Source organism: Ursus arctos, unplaced genomic scaffold (assembly GCF_023065955.2).
Source record: "Ursus arctos isolate Adak ecotype North America unplaced genomic scaffold, UrsArc2.0 scaffold_12, whole genome shotgun sequence".
Classification (NCBI taxonomy): Eukaryota; Metazoa; Chordata; class Mammalia; order Carnivora; family Ursidae; genus Ursus; species Ursus arctos.
The window spans coordinates 42,203,277-42,224,741 of NW_026622786.1; the positions used below are offsets into that span (position 1 = coordinate 42,203,277).

General features: G+C 36.8%; 1 protein-coding gene across 3 annotated transcripts in view; it reads left to right on the top strand.

The window, feature by feature from the left end:
• Positions 1-1,635: 1,635 nt before the first annotated feature.
• Positions 1,636-21,465, top strand: part of USP33 (ubiquitin specific peptidase 33) — a 52,074-nt gene continuing 32,244 nt past the window's right edge. For 2 of the 3 annotated variants that reach the window (XM_026497771.3, XM_026497772.3), the window contains exons 1-5: positions 1,636-1,874; positions 17,394-17,525; positions 17,717-17,770; positions 18,194-18,256; positions 19,873-20,025. In XM_026497771.3, the coding sequence (XP_026353556.1) occupies positions 17,445-17,525; positions 17,717-17,770; positions 18,194-18,256; positions 19,873-20,025 (351 nt within the window). In that variant the 5' untranslated portion in view covers positions 1,636-1,874; positions 17,394-17,444. Of the gene's footprint in view, positions 1,875-17,393; positions 17,526-17,716; positions 17,771-18,193; positions 18,257-19,872; positions 20,026-21,465 lie in introns of those variants that run through there. The other variant, XM_044383725.1, reaches the window with a different exon arrangement.

A 21,465-nucleotide genomic window follows, 5' to 3' on the forward strand; every position in this document is an offset into this window, starting at 1 on the left:
CATTTGCAAAGGCTAAATCAGTCTCAGGTACATGTACATCAAATGTACATTTAGTGCCATTTTCACTTGCCATTACTCAAGTGCAAAAATGAGAAGGTATTTGTTTTGATATGACCACTCAATTGTCTTCCTTCCTCCCTCTTCCTATCCCTATTTCTTGTCTTCTTCCTTTCTTTCATGTCTTCTCCTCCATCATGTTTACTTTGATTAAATATTAAATGTACACCTTGAAAACATTTTGCAACTAGCATATTGATGAGAGCCTCTTGCTATCATAGCAAATGTTAGAAAATTTAAAACACTGTCTTTTTTCTTTTTTTTTTAAGATGGTTTTATTTATGTGACAGAGAAACAGCCAGTGAGAGAGGGAACACAGCAGGGGAGCGGGAGAGGAAGAAGCAGGCTCCCAGCGGAGGAGCCCGATGTGTGACTCGATACCAGAACGCTGGGATCACGCCCTGAGCCAAAGGCAGACGCTTAAGGACTGACTGGGCTACCCAGGTGCCCCAAACACTGGCTTTTTTCAAATGACTCTATACAACTCTCCTTTAAGTCTGATAAGAGAACAAGACATCAGAGAACAAATGTTTTTTATGATCACTCTTATCTCTTAAAGGAATAGTATTTAAAACATGTAGATATTTGATTTTTAAAAATAAAAATTAACCACATTGCTGACATCCTGTAGTATGTAAACTGCAATATTTTGGAATACGCTGAAAAAAAAAGAGAGGAGTGGTAGTGCCATAGGCATCCTCCAAATTGTGAAACCTCCATTCTCTCTCTGTGAACTCAGGTAGGTGACCATTGGGGGTGCAAACTGAGGTATTGGTGTCAATCCCTATATAGCTAGCAAAATTTCATTTTTTCCCACTTTTATCACAAAAATAGAAGTAGAAGCTCCCATATTTTCTACTTGATTCTGATGGAGATTGAGCATCTTGCATAGTACTTGTCTACACGCTCCCATTTTGGAGACTACAAAGTTAGAGATAATCGGATAGATTGAACTGTCAATTTTAACAATAATTTTCATTTATTTAACTGTTTTTATTCTTTGCGTAACAATCAGTGAACAGATTTTAAGTTACATAAAATAGAAGGCAGGTTTCTTTCAGTGCTCTAGGCACAAAGCTGATGCTAAGGTTTCAATAAATATTTCATGTGATCTTGATTTTGGCCTAGGGAAAAACGGGAGAGATGAATTTCTCTCTTGCAGATATGGTAAAGGAAACGCAATTACTTTCAGAGAATCTAAGCCCTAAGAAGTTTGGAGAAGAAAGAGGAGAGGAGAGAAAACAGCGTTGAATTAGGTTGTCTAATATTTCTTTGCATAAGGTCGGAAACCTGAGGCCCTTCAGTGGCCATCCTTAACGCAAGTTCTCTAATGCATTGAGACAAGACCTGCTAAAGGTCTTATAGTGTGAATGCAGAAGAGTGGGAGAACCTGTGTAAAAACGACAAGAGCCCGAAGCCTAAAACTGCTCTGCGAGTACTGGTGCCAGCACCGGGGCTTATCTGTGAATCTCAGGGGTGAGGGCAGCCCGGGGTCTCCGCACCTGGGCCCAGCCACCGCGGCCACGCCCCAGGGGCGGGGTAGGTTATCTTGGCAGCTCCGCCCCTTCCCGCCCTCCCGCGACGCTCCAGACGCCTGCGGCGTCCGCGGAGACACCGGAAGGAGCTGCGGCTGCTGCGGGAAGTGGCCGGTGCGGGAGGCGGGGACCCCGCGGGCAGCGCTGCAGAGCCGTTTCCCGGCCCTCCTGACGCGACGCCTCCCTTCTCCGAATCCCGGGGAGTGAAAGAGGATTTTGCGGAGGTGCGGCCGCAGGCCACCGTTGGCCGCGCTGGCGGGGCCCGCGGGAAAGGCCGTGGAGGTGAGCGCGGCGCTCCTGGGAGGGGCGCGGGGCCGAAGGGCGCTTCGCCTGCCGCCAGGGGCTGGTCTTGGTTCTCGCTCCCGCGCTCTGGAGCTGCAGCCGCTGCAGTGCCCTCTTTTTCTTGGTCTAGGGTGGTGGTGGGGGCGCGGGCAAGATGAAGGCCTAGGTCTGTCTGCTCCGCATTACAGGAATGATCTGGTGGCCGCCGCCGCGGGGATCGACGAAGGACGCAAGTCAGTCGCAGATTTGAGGAAGGGTCCCCAGGGGGCGCTCCCCTGGGAAGCGGGAGGCTAGAGGGGTGAAGCGAATCCCTCAGAGGGGCCCTGCTCCTTTCCACGGTGTTCCCTCGGGTTTGCCAGGCCCCCATGGGGGGCGCAGACGATTGAAAGACCCGCAGCGCGCTGGCTCCTAGGTCCTGGTTTCGCTTTGCCGCGCAGTTATGGTGATCGGACCTATTCATGCAGCCCCAAAGCCCCGTTATTCATTGTTATTAATGGGAAAATCCAGGGTGTCATCGTCCCTGGAATTTTTCTTCGACCAGTATTTGATCCCTGTTGTTTCAGAGGTTATCCCGTACAGTCTGTCCATCTGCAGCTTTTGTTTGTGTCGGATTTCCATAGTGTGTAGTTTCCCAGACATTTACTCATATATATTTACCAAATACGAAATGTTCATTTGGATGTTTACAGGGTGCAGATTGAACTGTTGTTCGAGAATCTTCTAGGTGTTTTGCACTCAACTTAAACATTATTAAGGTTTACATTCCCATAATTAGTGTTAGGCCTGGAAAATTGGGCCAGAGGATAAAATCCTAGCAGGAGCATGCATAGGCTTTAAACTGAGGATGAATTTTACCGCAGGATCTCTAGATTTCTTGATTAATAGATGTGTAGAATTATATAACTTTTTAAGTTTAATTAGATTATTTTTCCTTAAGAAAAACCTGTTTAAAAAATAACGAGGCTGCCTTCGATCCATTTCTAGTTGGGGCTATTTTATCATTTGGGAAGGTCCGACCAAATCAGATAATAAGCTATTTAACTTGCACCTAATACAAATATTATTAATGAATTCACGATATTAATATAAATAAAGGGAAAAGTAGAAATCTTATTGATAGACGATGCTAATTTTAAAAGAAGGTAATAGTAATAGTTACATTATGCTGGTTGGTTTGTGTTATTTCATTTACTTTGGTAGAATTAGAAGAAAAGGACCATATGAAAAACATTCCAGGAATAAAATATTTGACCTGCTGTATGCAAGAGGGATAGCCTACTTAAGATTGCATCTTATTTTTGATCTTGTTTATTGGCAACTTTCACTTTTTTGTTTTTCATAAACTACCAATAACCAAATAATAGCGCAGTTTAATGGCATTAGATTGTAGTAGTTTATTTTAAATATTTGAAATTCCGAGTTAAGGACATAATTTTTAATTTTTATGTATTGCTGTTAGAATTTTCAGTGACCTTTCACATGTGCAATCTTAGTTGAACCTTATGCCAGGTCTCTAAATTAGGAATGCCAAGAAGTAAAGTCTTTTCCCATGACAGAAGCATTTCAAAATTGTGTAAGGATCAGGATTTCCTTAAAGTCTGAAATAATCTTGCTGAGATAACCTTTGATAAAAATTGGAATTCAGATAGATATTAGAGCACTGAATTATAAAATAAGACTGTGGACTTTGCAAGAAAATGAAGTACATAAATGATGAAAGATTTTTGGTGAGAAATGTGAAATATGGACGTCTTTTAAAAAGAAAGTTGTAAGTAACAGCTTTTTTTTTTTAAGTTTTAATTATTTAAGTAATCTCTACAGTGAACATGGAGCTTGAATTCACAACCCCCAGATCAAAAGCAACATGCTCTTCCGACTGAGCCTAACAGGTGCCCCAGTAACAGCTCCTTCTTTAGTGTAGTTTTTAAACTTGTTTTTTCCAAGTCTGCATGTGATGGCAAGAGCATTTTGATAAATAGGATAGCTCCAAAGAATACAAGATAAGTACAGTGGTATAATCATCTATAAAAAGGAGCATGAATTTTGTATAGTATAGTATATGTATGTATATAATATATATATTAAGAGAACTTTTATTTTTATTATTATTATGTTTTTAAAGTGAGCTCTGTGTCCATCATGGAGCTTGAACTCATGACTCTGAGATTGAGTCCCATGCTCTACTGACTGAGCCAGCCAGGGTCTCTGAGAACTAATATTTTAAAAATTGTGCGTGTATCTAAGTTATTTTAGAAGGCTAAGTAAGTAAATATCTGTGAGTTTACCAGGGAAAGCCCTTTGGAAAATAAAAAGAGTGAAATGTGGTTTCTGCCTTCAAAGAAATTATAGTCAGACTTCTAGTCAAGTAGGATTTTTTTTTTCACTACTGTAAGTGCCTTATGCATATGATAACCAGGAATCTAGGTGAGGGAGACAGTATTTCTATTGAGTCTTCCGTAGAGATGGTGTTTGAGATGAGTGAGCTTTGAAATGTTTTCAAAAGGGGAATATTGTAGGACATTTCTAAAATATAAGATATTTTAGATAAAGATAATTGGGTTCCTGGAAAGATACAAGTTATATTTAAGAAAGGATCAGTAGAAAAATTTGGCTGATAGTAAGTTATGGGTTATGTAAGTTATTAATAGGAGATGAAAAAGACAAACTATGAAAGACTTCATTCATTAAAGGTGTTTGTATGTATTCCATAGAAACCTCTTCCTCCAGAAGAGGTATGTATTCCACATGAATGCAGAATGAGCTGTAATTGGGAGAAGACTGAGACCAGGAGATTCCTTGGGCAGCTTTAGGTTAAGCTAGATGTCCATAGCATTACTTTTGTGGTCCTTGTAGATTCTCTGAAGTGCTATCTTGAAAGTAGGCCTTTAGATAAAACATCGGTGCAGGGGCGCTGGCTCAGTTGGTAGAACATGTGAACCTTGATCTTGGGGTCATGAGTTTGAGCCCCATGTTGGACAGTAGAGCTTACTTAAAAAATACAAAAAGTGAGATGGGTGCAGGTGAGATGCTGGAAGCAGCAGTGAAAGAGTGGGTAAAGAGGGAAGGGGGAAGAAGCCAATGAATGGAATCTGGTGTGTGTTGGGGGCGTTAATCCTGTGGAGATTTTTGTAGAACTGCCTCAGAATTGTCCTATCAAGTGAAGGGGAGTTGGGGAGTTTTTCCACCTACTTCCGGAGCTCTAATCATTGAAAATCTTCACCATTGATTGGGTTTGCTATTGCTAACTTTCTCTGATTCATAAAAAAGAAAGGATTCCTCACACTTAAAGGATCGTTATGTCCAAATAATTTAAACACCAACTTTTGTCTTCTGTCTAAACGTCCATACTTGAATTATTTCACATAGTAGTTAATATTTTATTGTTTACTATCTCACTGTTCAAAGCACTTTATATGTATTTATTTAAGAATTATTTATTTATTTATTTAAGAGAGATAATGTGTGCACAACCACTCTTGAGTCCGGGGAGGGGAAGAGAGGGGGAATCTTCAAGCAGACTCCCTACTGAGTGCAGAGCCCGAGGCAGCTAGATCTCAAGACCCATGAGATCATGACCTGAGCCGAAACCAAGAGCCAGACGCCTAACAGATTGTGCCACCCAGGTGCCCCACAGCACTTTATATGTACTTTATATATACTTCAGAACTCCATGAGGTAGATATTTATGGTTATCTCAGTTTTATAGATGAGGGAATTGAGGTACAGAGAAATAACTTAACCCTGGTCACAAACCTAGGACATAGTGGAACATGGATTTGAATCCAAGTATCCTTGCTCCAGAAACTACTCTTAGCCACAGTGTTGTCTTATAAGATAGTTTTCATATTATTTATTTTTAAGGATTTCTTTGGAAGGTATTCTTACTCTGTAGCTTTTAGTATTCTTTATAAATAAAATATTCCAGATATAATCTAGTTTATGAATACGATAAGACCGATTACTATTTTTATTCTGAAACCTATTGATTAATTTAGTAAGAATTGCACTGTTCTATGCATCTCCTAGAGTCTGTATTCTAAATACCTGAACCCCCTTTTTTTAGTGTTACTTTAGACAGTAGATTCTATGAACCCTAATATAGAATATGTTATGACTATCTTTGTTAATTTTAGCTCATTTTTCTAAATAGTTTATTTTTTCTTTAAAAACTATTACTTTCGGGGGCACCTGGGTGGCTCAGATGGTTAAGCTTCTGCCTTCGGCTCAGTTCATGATCTCCAGGTCTTGGGATCCAGCCCCACTTCAGGCTCCTTGCTCAGCGGGGAGCCTGCTTCTCCCTCTCCCTCTGCCCACCCTCTCCTCACTACTTGTGCTCTCTCTCAAATGAATAAATGAAATCTTAAAAAAAAACCTATGATTTTCAGTTTAATAAATTTTTTATTGTTTTAATTTTTCTTTCAGTATAGTTAACATATAATGGTGTATTAGTTTCAGGTGTACAGTGTAGTGATTCAACAATTCTATACATCATAAGTGTACTCTTTACTTTCCATCATCTATGAAAATTACATTAAAAAATTTATTTATTTTTTTAGGCTTTATCTTTTTTTTTTTTTTTTTTTTTTAGTAAACTCTGCCCAACATGGGGCTCGAACGTATGACCCTGAGATCAAGAGTCACATACTCTACCTACTGAGCCAGCCAGGCACCCCTAAAAAACTTAATTTTTATAATTTTATAACGAGATTTCACAAGCCTGTCTTCTGTGCCTTTATCCAGATTTTTGTTAAAAATAACAACAGTTCTGCCACCTGCTAGTAGGGACTTTCTGGATTCATATCAATCTTCTCTATAACTATTAAATTATTTACCAGTTTTCCTGACATAAATTTTTTCTCATGGTTGCTAGAACCTGACTCTCTATAAATAGCTTTACCTTTTGGAATAGATTAGATGATGGAATGCAGATGGTTTCTCAATATTAAAATGTTCTTATTGGGTCGCCAACTATGTACTGATGTGTAACAAATATTAATAACACAGATCCTTTTTCTTTTCCTAAAATTTGAATATGTGCTCTTCTGTTATTTGGGTGGCAAAGCCAGAATTTTAGGCATGAAACTTGATTGTACTGCCAAGGTATTCCTCCTTCCCCCTGCTTAAAAGTAGTATCTTCAGAAGCAGGTTTGTATCTGCAGATGGGCAATTGAACTGTACTTCATAGAGCGTGAATTGAACCAGGAACATTTTTTAGTTGGGGTTATTGCCATCAATATAAGGCTGAGAAAATTTCAAATAAGTCTAGTTAGGGTAGAGAGAGGAAAAGGTTGCCATATGAAAGATTGCAAAGGCAAGGACAAATTGAGGTCAACTATTGAAAGCCTTCATTTCCATGCTGAGCTTGAATTTTCTTGTGTTCCCTAGTGATTCCCATACTGTGAACCACAAGCTTCTAGAGGAATCTCAAGAGTTTTGTGGGATCTACATCTATATACTAAACAAAAGGCATTTTCATATACATTTATTTTCACTGCTTTTGTGTTGTCTGTCTTTTCTAATGCCTAGTACCTGTCTTCCCTGGACAAAATGTCAGACCAGAGTGAAAGCATGCATGCCTTCTTTCTTTTGGTAGACACTGGAGAAGAAATTGATATAACTTCGAACCCCTGTTGCTTTGCCCTATTGTGTCTAAATATCCTACTCTCAGTAAATCTTTATCAAAAGAACGAATAAAAGAATGATTTTGTTACCATAGTGAATTAATTGAGTAAACCTAGGTAACTAGAATATTAAGGGCCTTCTATTTTGATAGTGTTATGTTTAATTATAACGAATACTAAATTGCCTTGATACAAATTATTAGCTTTTGTTTACATCACTAGTTCTCATTAAATTGTTTAGGTACCAAATAATTAATACCAGACACCAGAACAGAGAGTACTTAATCTTCCCCAGTCCCCATTTCTTTGCTCTGAGGCAACAGAGTACATAACCTTCAACAACTATATTTTTAGAGGATGTCTACATCTAGATATAGTGTGCCATAATGCAGGTTTTAAATTTTTTGCTTTAGTGGTTTCATACAGTACGTTTCATTCTGTATCTTCCTTTTTTTCCAGTCCAACATTATGTACTTTACGTCTATCGCTGTTGATAAATTATCCATCCATTTCAAGTGGTTAAACTGTTGTGTAGTAGTCATTTGTGAATGTACGTTTTATATATATATCCATTCTTCTAATGATGGACTTAAAACATTGTAAAATCAAAAGTGAGATTAAAACTAGAAAGCAATGAGAAAATTTCCATTTAATTGGCCAACATTGGTATTTAGAGGAAAATGCGTACTAATTAAATACTTTTATTAAGTAAAAAAAAAGAGAGAATTTAGTACTCATATTTAGGGATTAAGAAAATAAAATCAAAACCAAACAGGACATGGAAATTATTATTATTTTTTTTAAGATTTTATTTATTTATTTGGCAGAGAGAGATAGCGAGAGAGGGAACACAAGCAAGGGGAGTGGGAGAGGGAGAAGCAGGCTTCCCACCAAGCAGGGAGCCTGATGCGGGGCTTGATCCCAGGACCCTGAGATCATGACTTGAGCCGAAGGCAGATGTTTAACGGCTGAGCCACCCAGGTGCCCCAGGACATGGAAATTAAAGACAAAACTGTAATTAATGGAATTGGAAACAACAGAACAAAAATAGTGGAAAGGATAAATCGCAGAGCTGGTTCTTTGCAAAGACCGATGAACTGGATAAACCCTTGTAGAAGAAAAAAAAATCAAGTAAAAATGCACAAGATTAGGAACGAGAAAGGAAACATCAAAGAAGCATGGATATAGGGGAGATTAATGGAATGTTATGCAAATTTTCTTGAAAATATTACATGCATGCTATGATGTAAAGTTGAAATTGAGAGGGCATGCATGATTTAATAGCAAAATATAAATTAGTAAATTTGATCCAAGAAGTGAAAAACTTGAATTGACCCATTCCCACTCAAGGGTCAAAAGATGATTGAAGATATGTCCTGCAAAGAGGCATCATAACAGATAATTTCACAGCTGAGTTTCATTTAATTTATAAAGAACATACAATAATAAATAATAAAACCTTTTCTATGGTATAGAAGATGCAAAGCTACTGAATGTATTCTGTGAAGTACACGTACTTTTTTCCCTGATAAAAATGTTACCCCAAAAGGTCAATTTCACTTGCAAAATTTCTAAACACAATATTAGCCAATAGAACTAGATAAGAAGCAACAGACTAATAGTACATTTTGACCCATAGGGTATACCATTGCAAGGATTATTCATATCAAATCTGTTAATAGATTATATCAATGGATGAAATGAGGAATATAGTAAATCATCAGGAGCTGCTGAGAAGACATTTAATAAAGTTCATTAAGACCAATTCTGGTGTGCCTGGATGGTGCAGTCAGTTGAACATCTGCCTTTGGCTCAGGTCATGATCCCAGAGCCCCAGGATCGAGCCCCCACATTGGGCTCCCTCTCTCTGCCCCTCCCCTGGCTCCTTATGTCGCTTGCTCGCTCTCTCTCAAATAAATAAAATCTATATTTAAAAAAAAAAAAGACCATTTCTAATTAGGGGCACCTTGCTGGCTCAGTCAGTAGAGCATATGGCTCTTGGTCTTGGTGTTGTGAGTTCAGTCCCCATGTTGGGCTTAGAGCTTACTTTAAAAAAATAATTCTTATTAAAAAAATCAAAGTAAATTAAGAATAGGAGGAAATTATAGCAAGTATCCTAAATGGCTAAACTATTAAAATAAGGACCCAGACATGAATGCTCAAAATCACTTTTTTTTAACAATCATTTTTATATTTAACATTGCCTTAGAGATTCTAGTAAATGCATTAAAACGATGAGGTTAAATAATTAGTATTAATATTGGAAGACAAGAGGTAAAACTATCATGTTTTTCGGTGTATTCAGACAATAGCCAAGGAAACTGAAAAGGAGTAGTGTGGGAGGAATGTCTTAGTTATCCAAATACTCTACATTTTGTGTATTCACATTAAATATGGTATTGGCATAAGTAGATCAGTGAAACAAAATGAAGGATCCAGAAATATGTGCAAGTGTAATAAAGGTAAAGATAGTATTACAGTTCAGTGGGTAAGGGGTAGATTGTGGAGTAAGTGGTGCTGGTACAACTGTCTGCCCATCTGGAAGAAAATAAAATTGGGTTCCTGTCTTAAGATAAACCCCAGATGGATTAAAGCCTTGTTTAAAAAATATTTAAGGTTATTCTACAGCTTTAGCTATATAGACTAGGAAATTTTAAGATTAGAAACTCAAGGTATTATAAGAGACATGTTTAATTTCATAAAAATTAAAGCCTTTAATGATAAAAGATGCTGTAAGAAAGTTAACAGTATTGGTACTAAGACAGACGTAAGCTGGTGGAATAGCATAGAGTCTAAATAACCTTAATATATATGATCAAATGTTTTTTGACCAGAGTGTTAACACTGTTCAAAGGGGGGGGGGGAGTCTTTTTAACCAAGGAAATTGGGCAAATTATATACCCACATGCAAACATAAGAAGTTGGATGCTTACATTACACCACATAGAAAAATTGACTCCAGTGAATGAAAGGCCTGAGCATAAGAACTAAAATGCTTAGAAGAAAACATGTGTGACATTGGATTTGGCAGTGATTCCTTGGATATGACGCCAAAAGCACAGGCAACAAAGGTAAATAGATAAATTTGGCTATATCACATTAAATGCGATGCATCAGAGGGCACAGTCAAGAGTGAAAAGGCAACTTATGGAATGGGTGAAAATATATTGCAAATCATATATCTGATAAGGAGTTAAATACCCAGAATATGTAAAGGACTCATAAAACTCAACAACAAAAAGAAGTGAACAACCCAATTAAAAAACAAAGGAGTTGAATAGACATTTCTCTGAAGAGGGTATATAAATAAATGGCTAATGGATACATGAAAAGATACTCAGCATTATTAATCATTAGGGGAATGCAAATCAAAACCACAGTGAGATCACCTCACACCTATTAGGATAGCTATTATTAAAAAACCAGAACCCCCCCCCCCCAAAAAGTAAGGGTTGGGGAGGATGTAGAGAAATTGGAACCCTTGTGCATTGGACTGGGATTGTAAAATGGTGCAGCCACTATGGCTGCTGGTATATATGTATATGCAGAGTATGGTGATTCCTCAAAAACTTAAAAATAGAATTACCATATGATCCAGCAATTTCTTTTTAAGTTTATTTATTTATTTAAGTAATCGCCACACCCAACATGGATCTCAGACTTACAGCCCCAAGATCAAGAGTTGCTTGTTCTACCAACTGAGTCAGACAGGTATGTACACCTGTGCACCCAAAAGAAGCAGCAAGGATTTGAAGAGATAGTTGTACAGCTGTGTTCACATGCAGGATTATTCACAATAGCCAAAAGGTGGAAGCAACCCAAATGTTCAGTAATGGGTGAATGAATTAACAAAATGTGTTATATACACTGCAACTGAATGTTATTCAGCCTGGAAAAGGAAGGAAATTCTGACATGCTTACAAAATGGATGAATCTTTAGGACATTAGGCTAAGTGAGAATACGTCATCACAAAGACATACTGTATAATTCCACTGAAAACCTCTTTGGACCCCCAGACTAGTCAAATTCATAAAGATAAAGTAGAATGGTGGTTGCCAGGGGCCGGTGGGAGGTTGAATGGAGAGCTCCTATTTAATGGCTGTGGAGTTTCAGTTTTGCAAGATGAAGAGTTCTGGAGATTGTACAACAATGTGAATGTACAGAATGTTGCTGAACTGTACACTTAGAAATGGCTAAGATGATAAATTTGTGTGTATTTCATCAAAATTAAAAAATAAGTAGTAAGTTTGAAAAAATATTTGCAGTGTAGAAATTCTATTTGAATCCAGAAGAGAGGATTAATTTTACAAGAAGAGATTATGGACCCAGTAGTAAAAAAGAAAAAGACAAAAGATTCAAAGAAGCAGTTAATAAAAGAGCAAATCTAGGAGGCCATAAAACTCATGGAAAGACACTCAGACTCAAACTCACTGGTTGTCAAGTAATACAAATTAAAGTACCAGTGAAATATAACAATACACCTATTAAATGGTAAAAGTAAAAAAAACAGTGATGTTTATTGGTGGTAGAGAAAATGGTGTTGCTGTTCAGAAAATGGTATATTCCCTTATTAGTGGAAATGTAAGTTGTATAATTTTTGAAATGTAATCTTGCAAAATATGTTTTTACAAACTGGCCTGTATTAAGATTATATGGATTTTTTTTAAGACTTTGTTTTTTTTAAGTAATCTTTATAACATGGGGCTCAAACTCAGAATCCCGAGATCAAGAGTCACACACTCCGCCAACCAAACCAGCCAAGCATCCCAAGATTATATGGGTATTTTTAATGGCAGAATATGAAAAGAAAGAGAATATTTATCTGTAGAAGAATTAATTGAATAATTTATGCAGTGCATGCATCATGACATGTGTATCCAAGAAAAAGTTGAGAGGGATGTCTGTATTATTGGCCAAAAAAGGCTGTGTAGGTCTCTATTTGTATATTTGATTATATGAGCATGAAAAAAATATTGAAGCATATATGTAGGTTTTATAGTGCAGGTATGCTGGTAATAAATTCTTACAGCATTTTTATTTTGTTTATTTTAAAGATTTATTTATTTGTGAGAGAGCAGGGCATGCAGGAGAGAACATGAGTTGGGGGTGGGGGGCAGAGGGAGAGGGAGAAGCAGACTCCCCGCTGAGCAGGGAGCCTGAAGCAGGCTCAATCCCAGGACCCTGGGATCATGACCTGAGCCCGAGGCAGACGCTTAACCGACTGAGCTACCCAGGTGCCCCTCCTTCAGCACTTTTATAAGAGGTCTTTATTTTGAAAGCCGTTTTCCTAGGTATGGGATTCTAGGTTGACAGTGATCTTTCAATACTGTACAGATATTGCTCTGCTGTCTTCTGGCTTGCATTGTTTCCAGCACACATTATTGGCCTTTCTTGGCTACTTTGGAGAGGTTCTTTTTATTACTATTTTTAAACAGCTTGTTTGGTTTTTTAGCTGTGCTTAGCCTGCAAGGCAGCCCCATGGAGGGTGCGGTGGGGAAGTCAGTGACCTGCACTGCCCCCCTTAATCAACTTGTTTTTAATGTGCCATGGTGTAATTTGTTCATGTGTCTTGTGCTTTGAGTTCATTTTGTTGCTTTAATTTATAGGATTTTGTTTTCATAAAATTTGGACTTTTGCACCCAGCTGAATGATCCTCTTGTTTAATTTTCTCAGTCTTTTTTTGTATTTCAATTTGCAGTGTAGTTTCTCTTTAAAATGTGTGTTGTTGGGGCACCTGGGTGGCTTAGTTGGTAGAGTGTCCGATTCTTGATCTCAGCTCAGGTCTTGATCTCAGGGTTGTGAGTTCAAACCCTGTGTTGGGCTCCAGCTGGGCCTGGAGCCTACTTAAAAAATAAATAAATAAAAAATAAAATGTGTATCCTTTATCTTGTCATCTGTGTTATCTCTGGATCTCTTTTTTCTTTTTCCTTGCTGTGGATCTGATTTTTCTTCTTTGTATACCTTGTAATTTTTTTAATTATAAAAGATTTTATAACTGAATGATGACAAAATATGATACAGTATAGAGCAACATAAATATGGTTATTGCCCCATGGGCATCTTCATAGCACAGGGACATTTCAAGAGAATGGGCTTAAGACAGCAGATGGGTGCCCTGAAAACTAGGGTGGGTAGACAGGAGAGGTATAGTCATGCTGGACCAGATTATTTCTCAATACTTTTTTTTTTTTTTTTAGTATTTTTTTAAGTTAAATTCAATTAATTAACATGTAACATATTATTGGTTTCTAGAGGTAGAGTTCAGTGATTCATCAGTCTTATATAATACCCAGTGCTCATTACATCATGTGCCTTCCTTAATGTCCATTACCCAGTGACCCCAACCCCCTACCCCCCTTCCCCTCCAGTTACCTCAGTTTGTTTTCTACTGTTAAGAGTCTCTTATGGTTTGTCTCCCTCTCTGATTTTGCCTTGTTTTATTTTTTCCTCTCTTCCACTGTGATCCTCCGCCTTGTTTCTTAAATTCCACATTGAGATCATATAATTGTCTTTCTTTGATTGACTTATTTTGCTTAGCATAATACCCTCTAGTTCCAACCACGTCATTGCAAGTGGCAAGGTTTCATTTTTTGATGGCTGAGTAGTATTCCATTGTGTATATATAAATACATATCATGTTTATCCATTCATCTGTTGATGGATATCTGGGCTCTTCCCATATTTTGGCTATTGTGGACATTGCTGCTCTAAACATTGGGGTGCAGGTGCCCCTTTGGATCACTACATTTGTATCTTTGGGGTGAATATCCAGTAGTGCAATTGCTGGGTCATAGGGTAGCTCTGTTTTCAACTTTTTGAGGAACCTCCATACTGTTTTCCAGAGTGGCTGTACCAGCTTGCATTCTTGTCTTATAATTTTTGATTGGATGCCAGGCATTGCCATTTTTATTATCTTGTCTGGTGTTTTGTTTTATTTTATTTTATTATTATTTTTTTATTCCTTGGGAGTAGTCTGGCCCTGTAATACTTGCTTTGAGTTTTTTAAAGGCAGAGCGAAAGTAGTTTTTAGTCTAGGGATACTTTATTTCCTATTACTGTGGCAATACCGTCTGAGTACTTTGTTTTTTCTGGATTATGAAGGCTTTAAACTCTTACTGATGGGGGCACAAGCAGATATGTGTTGGCTGTAAGGATTGTTCTACCTACTCGCTTTTAGTAGTTCTTTCCCTTGCTTAGGGTAATCACATGCACATGTGTGCTTATCAATTCTCAGCTGAAAACCTAATGGTAGCCCTCTACAAATCTCACGAGTTTATTTGGTCTGTGTTTAGTTCTTTCTCTTACTCTGCCTTGTGAATTCTAGGCACATTGGCCTCTCTGCATTTTTAGTTCTGTCCCTTCAACTCAAGGAGATTGCTAGACTCTGTTTGGGTTTTCTCCTATGTGTACTATGGCCTAGAAATTCTTTCTAGTCAGTAAGGTGGAGTAGTTGCCTCATTGCCTATTGTCCGATGTCTGATAACCATTGTTTTATACATTTTGTCTGGCTTTTTAATTAATTAAGGTGAGAGTGTAAATCTGTTTCCTGTTACTCCATAATGGCTGGCAGTAGAGGTAATTGGATGAGAGGGAAGAAATATCTAAGCACAAAAGGAAGTGAGAGGTAGGAAAGATTGCCACACTCTTCTTAAAACATAAATAAGAAATAGAAAATATTAACAGTTATTTTAAGTTTAACTTCATGCATCTGAAAGTCTGGAGCATGGCTATTTAACTTATGTAATAATGTTTAATGATTTATTTATTATTTTAGAGAGAGAGTGCATGTACACACACACACACAAGCATGGGGAGGGGCAGAGGGAAAGAATCTCAAGCAGACTTCCTGCTGAGTGCAGAGCTGATGCACGCTCGATCTCATGATCCTGAGATCATGACCTCAACCGAAATCAAGAGTTGGATGCTTAACCGACTGAGCCTCCCAGGCTATCTTATGTAATAAGATAATCCCTAATCTTATGTAATAATGTAATGTTTAGAAATAACTATTTATTCACTATTAACCCCCAGGGTGATTTCCATTGCATTTTGTAGGTTGCAAGATAATATTGGACTCATTTGATTTCATTGAAACTTTTTGTTTAATGTGTTCACTAATGTGTTAATATTTAACAAGTCTTTCCTAGTAAGTTTCTTATTTTTTTTCCTAAATAGTGTTCTCAAACCCCAAAGATAAACTAAGGGCATGAAAAGCCTTGTTATTAAGAATGTACATCCAAAGAAGACCTAGAAGTACTGAATTTTCAACTTGAGACTTTTACCTGGAAATCACTCACTTTACTTGAACCAATCATAAAATTTCTATGCATTGAATGCTGTATATCAGTTACCTCTATGATTTATAAGATTTGCAGTGGAGACAGATAAAATTTAGTGACATTATAGTATTCCTATTATTCTTTTTCTCATAAGTTATGTTCATAATATTGTGATATCTTGGAGGCAGTTAACTGTATTGGGATTGCAAAACATTTTGCCTTCTGTTTATTTTAATGGAATTGAGGAAACTCCTGAAGAATATTAGGAAATTGTAATTGATATGGGAACCTGAGTCTTAAACTTGTGGTCTTATGGGGAAAGGAAGTATGAAACCTTACTGGTCATATATAAAAAAAAGTGTATAATGGGATGCTGTAGAGTGCCTAATAAAATTTTATGTGCTTGTGTATGTGTAGTACTATGTTGTGTGTATATACACACTTGACATGTACTCCTTCATTTAATCCTTAAAATAGCCCCATAAGTTAGTTATGCCGTTCTGCTCTTATTGGTATCATCAATTCTGTTAGACTTCAGAGTTTTGTTCTTACCCATAAGATACATAGGTAGATCGAAATCCTTGTTACATAGGTAGATCGAAATCCTTGTTCTGCCAAATGCTAACAGTGGGAAGTCAGTCAGGTTTGCCTCTCTTAGCCTTATATGAAATGAAGATAATGTATTCTACCTCAGGGTTGTTGAAAGGATCTTGTGATAATGTGGTTTTTTACTGTGGGACAATTTTGTCCCTTTGAGGACATAATTTTATCCTGTAGTTGTTGAAGCTCAGAATGGTGAGGGTGTTCTGGCATCTAATGGGTAGAAGCAAGAATGTTGCTAATTACCTTACAATGCACAGTACAAACTCCCACAACAAAGATCTGGCCCGAAGTGTTAATGGTGCCAACAGTTGAGAAATTCTGATCTGTGACCATCTTGGTATATTGCTAAGATAGCAGACAGTTTGATTTATATCATCACTAGGGGCTGCTGCTAGTGTGAAAACAAATGTTTCCATTTGAGTATTCTTTCCCTTTAATTCCTTTTCCAGCCTAAGGGTTAATCTTTAAAAAAAAAAAAGAATGAGTACTTAAATTGAATAACTCAGATTTTTTCCCTTTTATTTATATTCTAAAATGTGAAATGGGAGAGAGAAAGGGGAAAAAGCAGTAAAAGTAATGCAGAAACAAATTTACAGTGATACATAGGTGTCAATTTTAATAAAATGTTAATTTTATAGAGAAATTGTCAATGTGCATGTTAAATTATGAAAGTAATCTAGGTATATTTGCAAAATACATTCTACTAGGGTAGGCTTGTAAACACATATGCTTATTTTTTAGCCTTTATTTTATTTTTATTTTTTTTTAAATAATTTATTAGCGCATGTGCGAGTGCATGCACAGGAGTGGGGGCAGGGGCAGATGGAGAGGGAAAAGCAGAGTCCCTGCTGAGGGAGCCCGATGCAGGGCTTGATCCCAGGACCCCAAGATCATGACCTGAGATGAAGGCAGTCGTTACCTGACTGAGCCACCCAGGTACCCTGTCCTTTATATTAATCATTTTTAATATATTAGCATTTTTTTAATTAACATTTTTTGGTGATTTGTTCTGTAGGTATTGCCTCATTTGGAAATACTTGGGAGACAGGAAAAGATTTCTAACAAAATGGCAGCTTTTCGAAATCATTGTCCACATTTGGATTCAGTTGGTGAAATAACGAAAGACGACTTAATACAAAAATCTCATGTAAGATATAGGGTTTTTTCATTCCTTAAAAAATTATCCTTTTTTCCCCCAAATATGTATTTTTTCAATCAATTACTACAATACTCTGTGTTCATGAGTTCTAATTTTTAGTATAATATTACTAGTCAATTGTATGTGTTTGGCTGTGTCAATATAATGATAATGTTGTCTATGTGATTTTTGTTTCATAGGGTACTTGTCAGGATTGTAAAGTCAGAGGACCAAATCTTTGGGCATGCCTGGAGGTATGTATATGTTTCTTTTCAAAAGTTTAGTATTATAAAAATTTATATCTGAATAAGGGTAACTCTTAAGATTTTTTTTGACACTTAAAGGATTTCATAAATGAATATACTTAAAAAAGATCATTACTGATAACAAAAATTAAACTGTGAACTTCGGGTTTTAACTTGGAGTGCTTTTGCAGAGTTTTAGTAAATCATTAAAATATTTTATGCTTGTCTTTTATCAGAGATGACATAGCTTTTAGCTTAGAAATATTCTCATTTTATTCTTCTGTTGCTAATACCTTTTGGTTAAAATAACTGTGTAAAGTCACTTGGTCATTCAGTTAAAATGTGTGATCAGAACAATTGTAATTGCAATGTTATTGTACATTTTACACATTATAAAATGCCTTGTTTTTCTTTTTGTATAATTATTTATAGAATAGGTGTTCATATGTTGGCTGTGGTGAATCACAAGTAGATCACAGCACCATACACTCTCAGGTATGATATAGAAATTTTTTTCTATCTATTTGTATATTTGCTTGCTTGCTTGCTTTTTAAGTTTTTATTTTAATTCCAGTTAACATATGGTGTTATATTAGTTTCAGGTGTACAATACAGTGATTCAACAATTCCATATATCTCACAGTGTACAGAAAATTTTCAAGTAAGATCTTTTTTAAAGAGAGCCTGAAGGAAAGGGAAAGCAAATACAACATTATTTCAAGTTTCAGTTCAAAATTTTGCCCTTTTTCATATAAGAGCAGTTAAATCTTAGCTTACACTTTTTAAAAGGTGGGGAGGGAAATTGCTGAGGTCAATATTAGATTGAGGTTGTAATTAAGAGAGTAATGATTTAAGAAGTATGCCTCCTGATTTATGAAGATGTTAGTTGGAATTTTAGGAGATGTATAGATTGAAGCTAAGAGTGGCACGTGCCTCTGCTTGTGATGGGGCCTGGCAAACTTCAGGTCTCAACTCTTATTACCTTCTCCTGCACATCCTCTTAGCTGGAGTTCCCTTTCTACTTCACCCTGGTGGTTCGGTGCTCGTGTGTAATTCTGGCATGCCTCTTTTATAGTATTAGGTAGAAATCCCATTCTAAACTGGAAGTTTCTTGAGAATGAACTGTCTCTTTCACATTGATATTTCTATAGCATCAGTTGTTCTCAGTCAGGGTTCCTCAAGAGAATTAATTAAGCCTGAATATCCCACAGCCTCAGGCATGATTATACATAAGTTACTTGTCTTTTGTTCATCTAAAATGGTAGTACTATGTACCATTTTTAGGAGAATTGAGAAAATAGTACTAAAATAATTTTCTATAGGGCACAAATTCTCTCACAGAACTCTATTTGAGAAAGGCCGAAGTTTTATATATCCAGGATGATGCATTTACTATTGCTTGAGCTGTCTTTTGCTTTAACTCATGTCTTTGGACTCATTGTTTTGCCACTCTGATCTTCTAGAATAGTTACTGTGCTTTTGTCAATTATTTTCTTGTGTTACACTTATTTGCTAACTGTAAAACAGAGTGTTACTCATGTGTTTGTCTTTATGCTGAACAGTGATACAAAAATGGCAATAGAATAATTTCTAGAGTAGGGTTAGATACTGTACTTTAGCAGTTTACCTGAAGAATGTGTTTTTGATGTTCAGTTTTAACTCTCCTCTTTTGAGTATATTGTTATTCATCAAAGGCCAGCGTTTTATCTTACGTGATTTTTAAAAATTTATTTGTTTATTTGAGAGAGAGAGAGAGAGCGCGAGCAAACAAGGGGAGGGGCAGTGGGAGAGAGAAGCAGACTCCACTGAGTGCAGAGCCTGATGCGGGGCTTAATCTCACTTGAGACCATGACCTTAGCCAAAATCAAGATTTGATCACTTAACCAACTGAGCCAGCCAGGCCACCCCTCTTATATGATTTTTTTTTTACATTTATTTATTTTTTTAATAATCTCTACACCCAGCATGGGGGTTGAACTCATGACCCCAAGATTAAGGGTCCCATGCTCTTCCAACTTAGCCAGTTAGGTGCCCCCCTATATGAACTTTTGAAATGTTTTCAACTGTATCTAATTTTGGTTCCTCTTCTCTTCTCCTGTGAAATTATATAGGAGACAAAGCATTATCTAACTGTGAACCTTACCACTCTTCGAGTATGGTGTTATGCTTGCAGCAAAGAAGTATTTTTGGATAGGAAATTAGGAACTCAGCCTTCTTTGCCTCATGTAAGACCACTTCAGCAAACACAAGAAAACAGTGTCCAGGTAATAATCTAACTTTATTTAATTAAAATATCATACATTTTCAGGTAGTGATTTTAGAATTTGTCATGTAGTTGAAATTTAAAACAACTGCACCTAATTTGTACTTTAAAAATTTATGTAATATGCCTTTTTTTCTTGATTGAAACAGAGGCTGGCCTTAGTTCTTTTGTAGAATGATAGGTTATGGTAAGATTGAAGCCCACTGTCTGAAGATGGAAAAGCACCTGTTGAGTTTTTAAAACTTAAAAAAAAAACTGGTTTAAAAAATGTATCTTTTTCTAGCAATCTGGTTCTAGGAGAGGGGGCAGCCTTTCTTTGATAGGGAATTACAAATACTAATTCAGCTGCCTTTTCTTCATTTCTCTCCCCTCTCTACCCCCATTTATGTTACTAAGAACCTTTTACTAATTTATCAAAAACCAGATAGGATATCTTAAAACTTAGCATTGACCTTTGGTTCCAAAATATGTGTAGGCTTGCAAAGATTAATCACTTAATTTTGAGAATTTTCCAGTCATATAAAAACAGGAAAAAGGAAATGAAAAAATTAGAACAGTGGCTTCTAACTTTTTCTGCTCATTTGCTCTGTATGGTTTAGTTAACACATTAGTCAGTTTTTTCCTCGTGTGTCATAAAAATCACGTTGTATTTTCTATACTTTTCTTCCTTGATACTAACTCTTCTCTATTTTTCTTTTATATCTTTGTATCACATTTTGATAGTGGACATTTATGCTAATAAATTCACTTGCCATATACATTCTATAACTAAAATGATTAGGTTTTAGACAAGGTATAACTTGTTGCATTTCTAGTTTCACTGTTGAATGGCTCTAGTGGGTAAATCACCACATTACTAATACTGTTTCTCCCACTGATACTTATTTATCATTCAGAAATGTGTTTTTTGTCTTTTTCAAATGCCTTGATAGTTTGAAAGTAAATTTTCGTGAACACTCTTGCGTTATTAACAAAAATGTGGTAACTTAAAGTTTAATCACATAAGGAACTAATAACAATTTATAAGGGTAATACTCAAAGGTGGTTGAAAAAATAAGTGCAGATAGTTCACAAAAAAGAAACATACATAAAAGTACATTGACAAAATAATCATCCCTGACTAAAGAAGAGTAAGTTAAAATAGCTGTCTGTTGCCATTTCTGCCAGATTGCATACTCTTTTTTTGTTTTAAAGATTTATTATTTATCTTAAAAAGAGAGAGAACAAGCAGGAGGGCCAGAGGCAGAGGGAGAGAGAATCTCAAGCAGATTCCGTGCTGAGTGTGGAGCCCAATGCGGGGCTCGATCTTGTGACCATGAGAGCACGACCTGAGCCAAAACCAAGAGTCTGTAGCTCAACCTCCTGTCCCACCTAGGCGCCCTGAGGTTTCATACTCTTAATGTTGAATCTGGTGGAATAAATATACTGATACTTTTCTGAT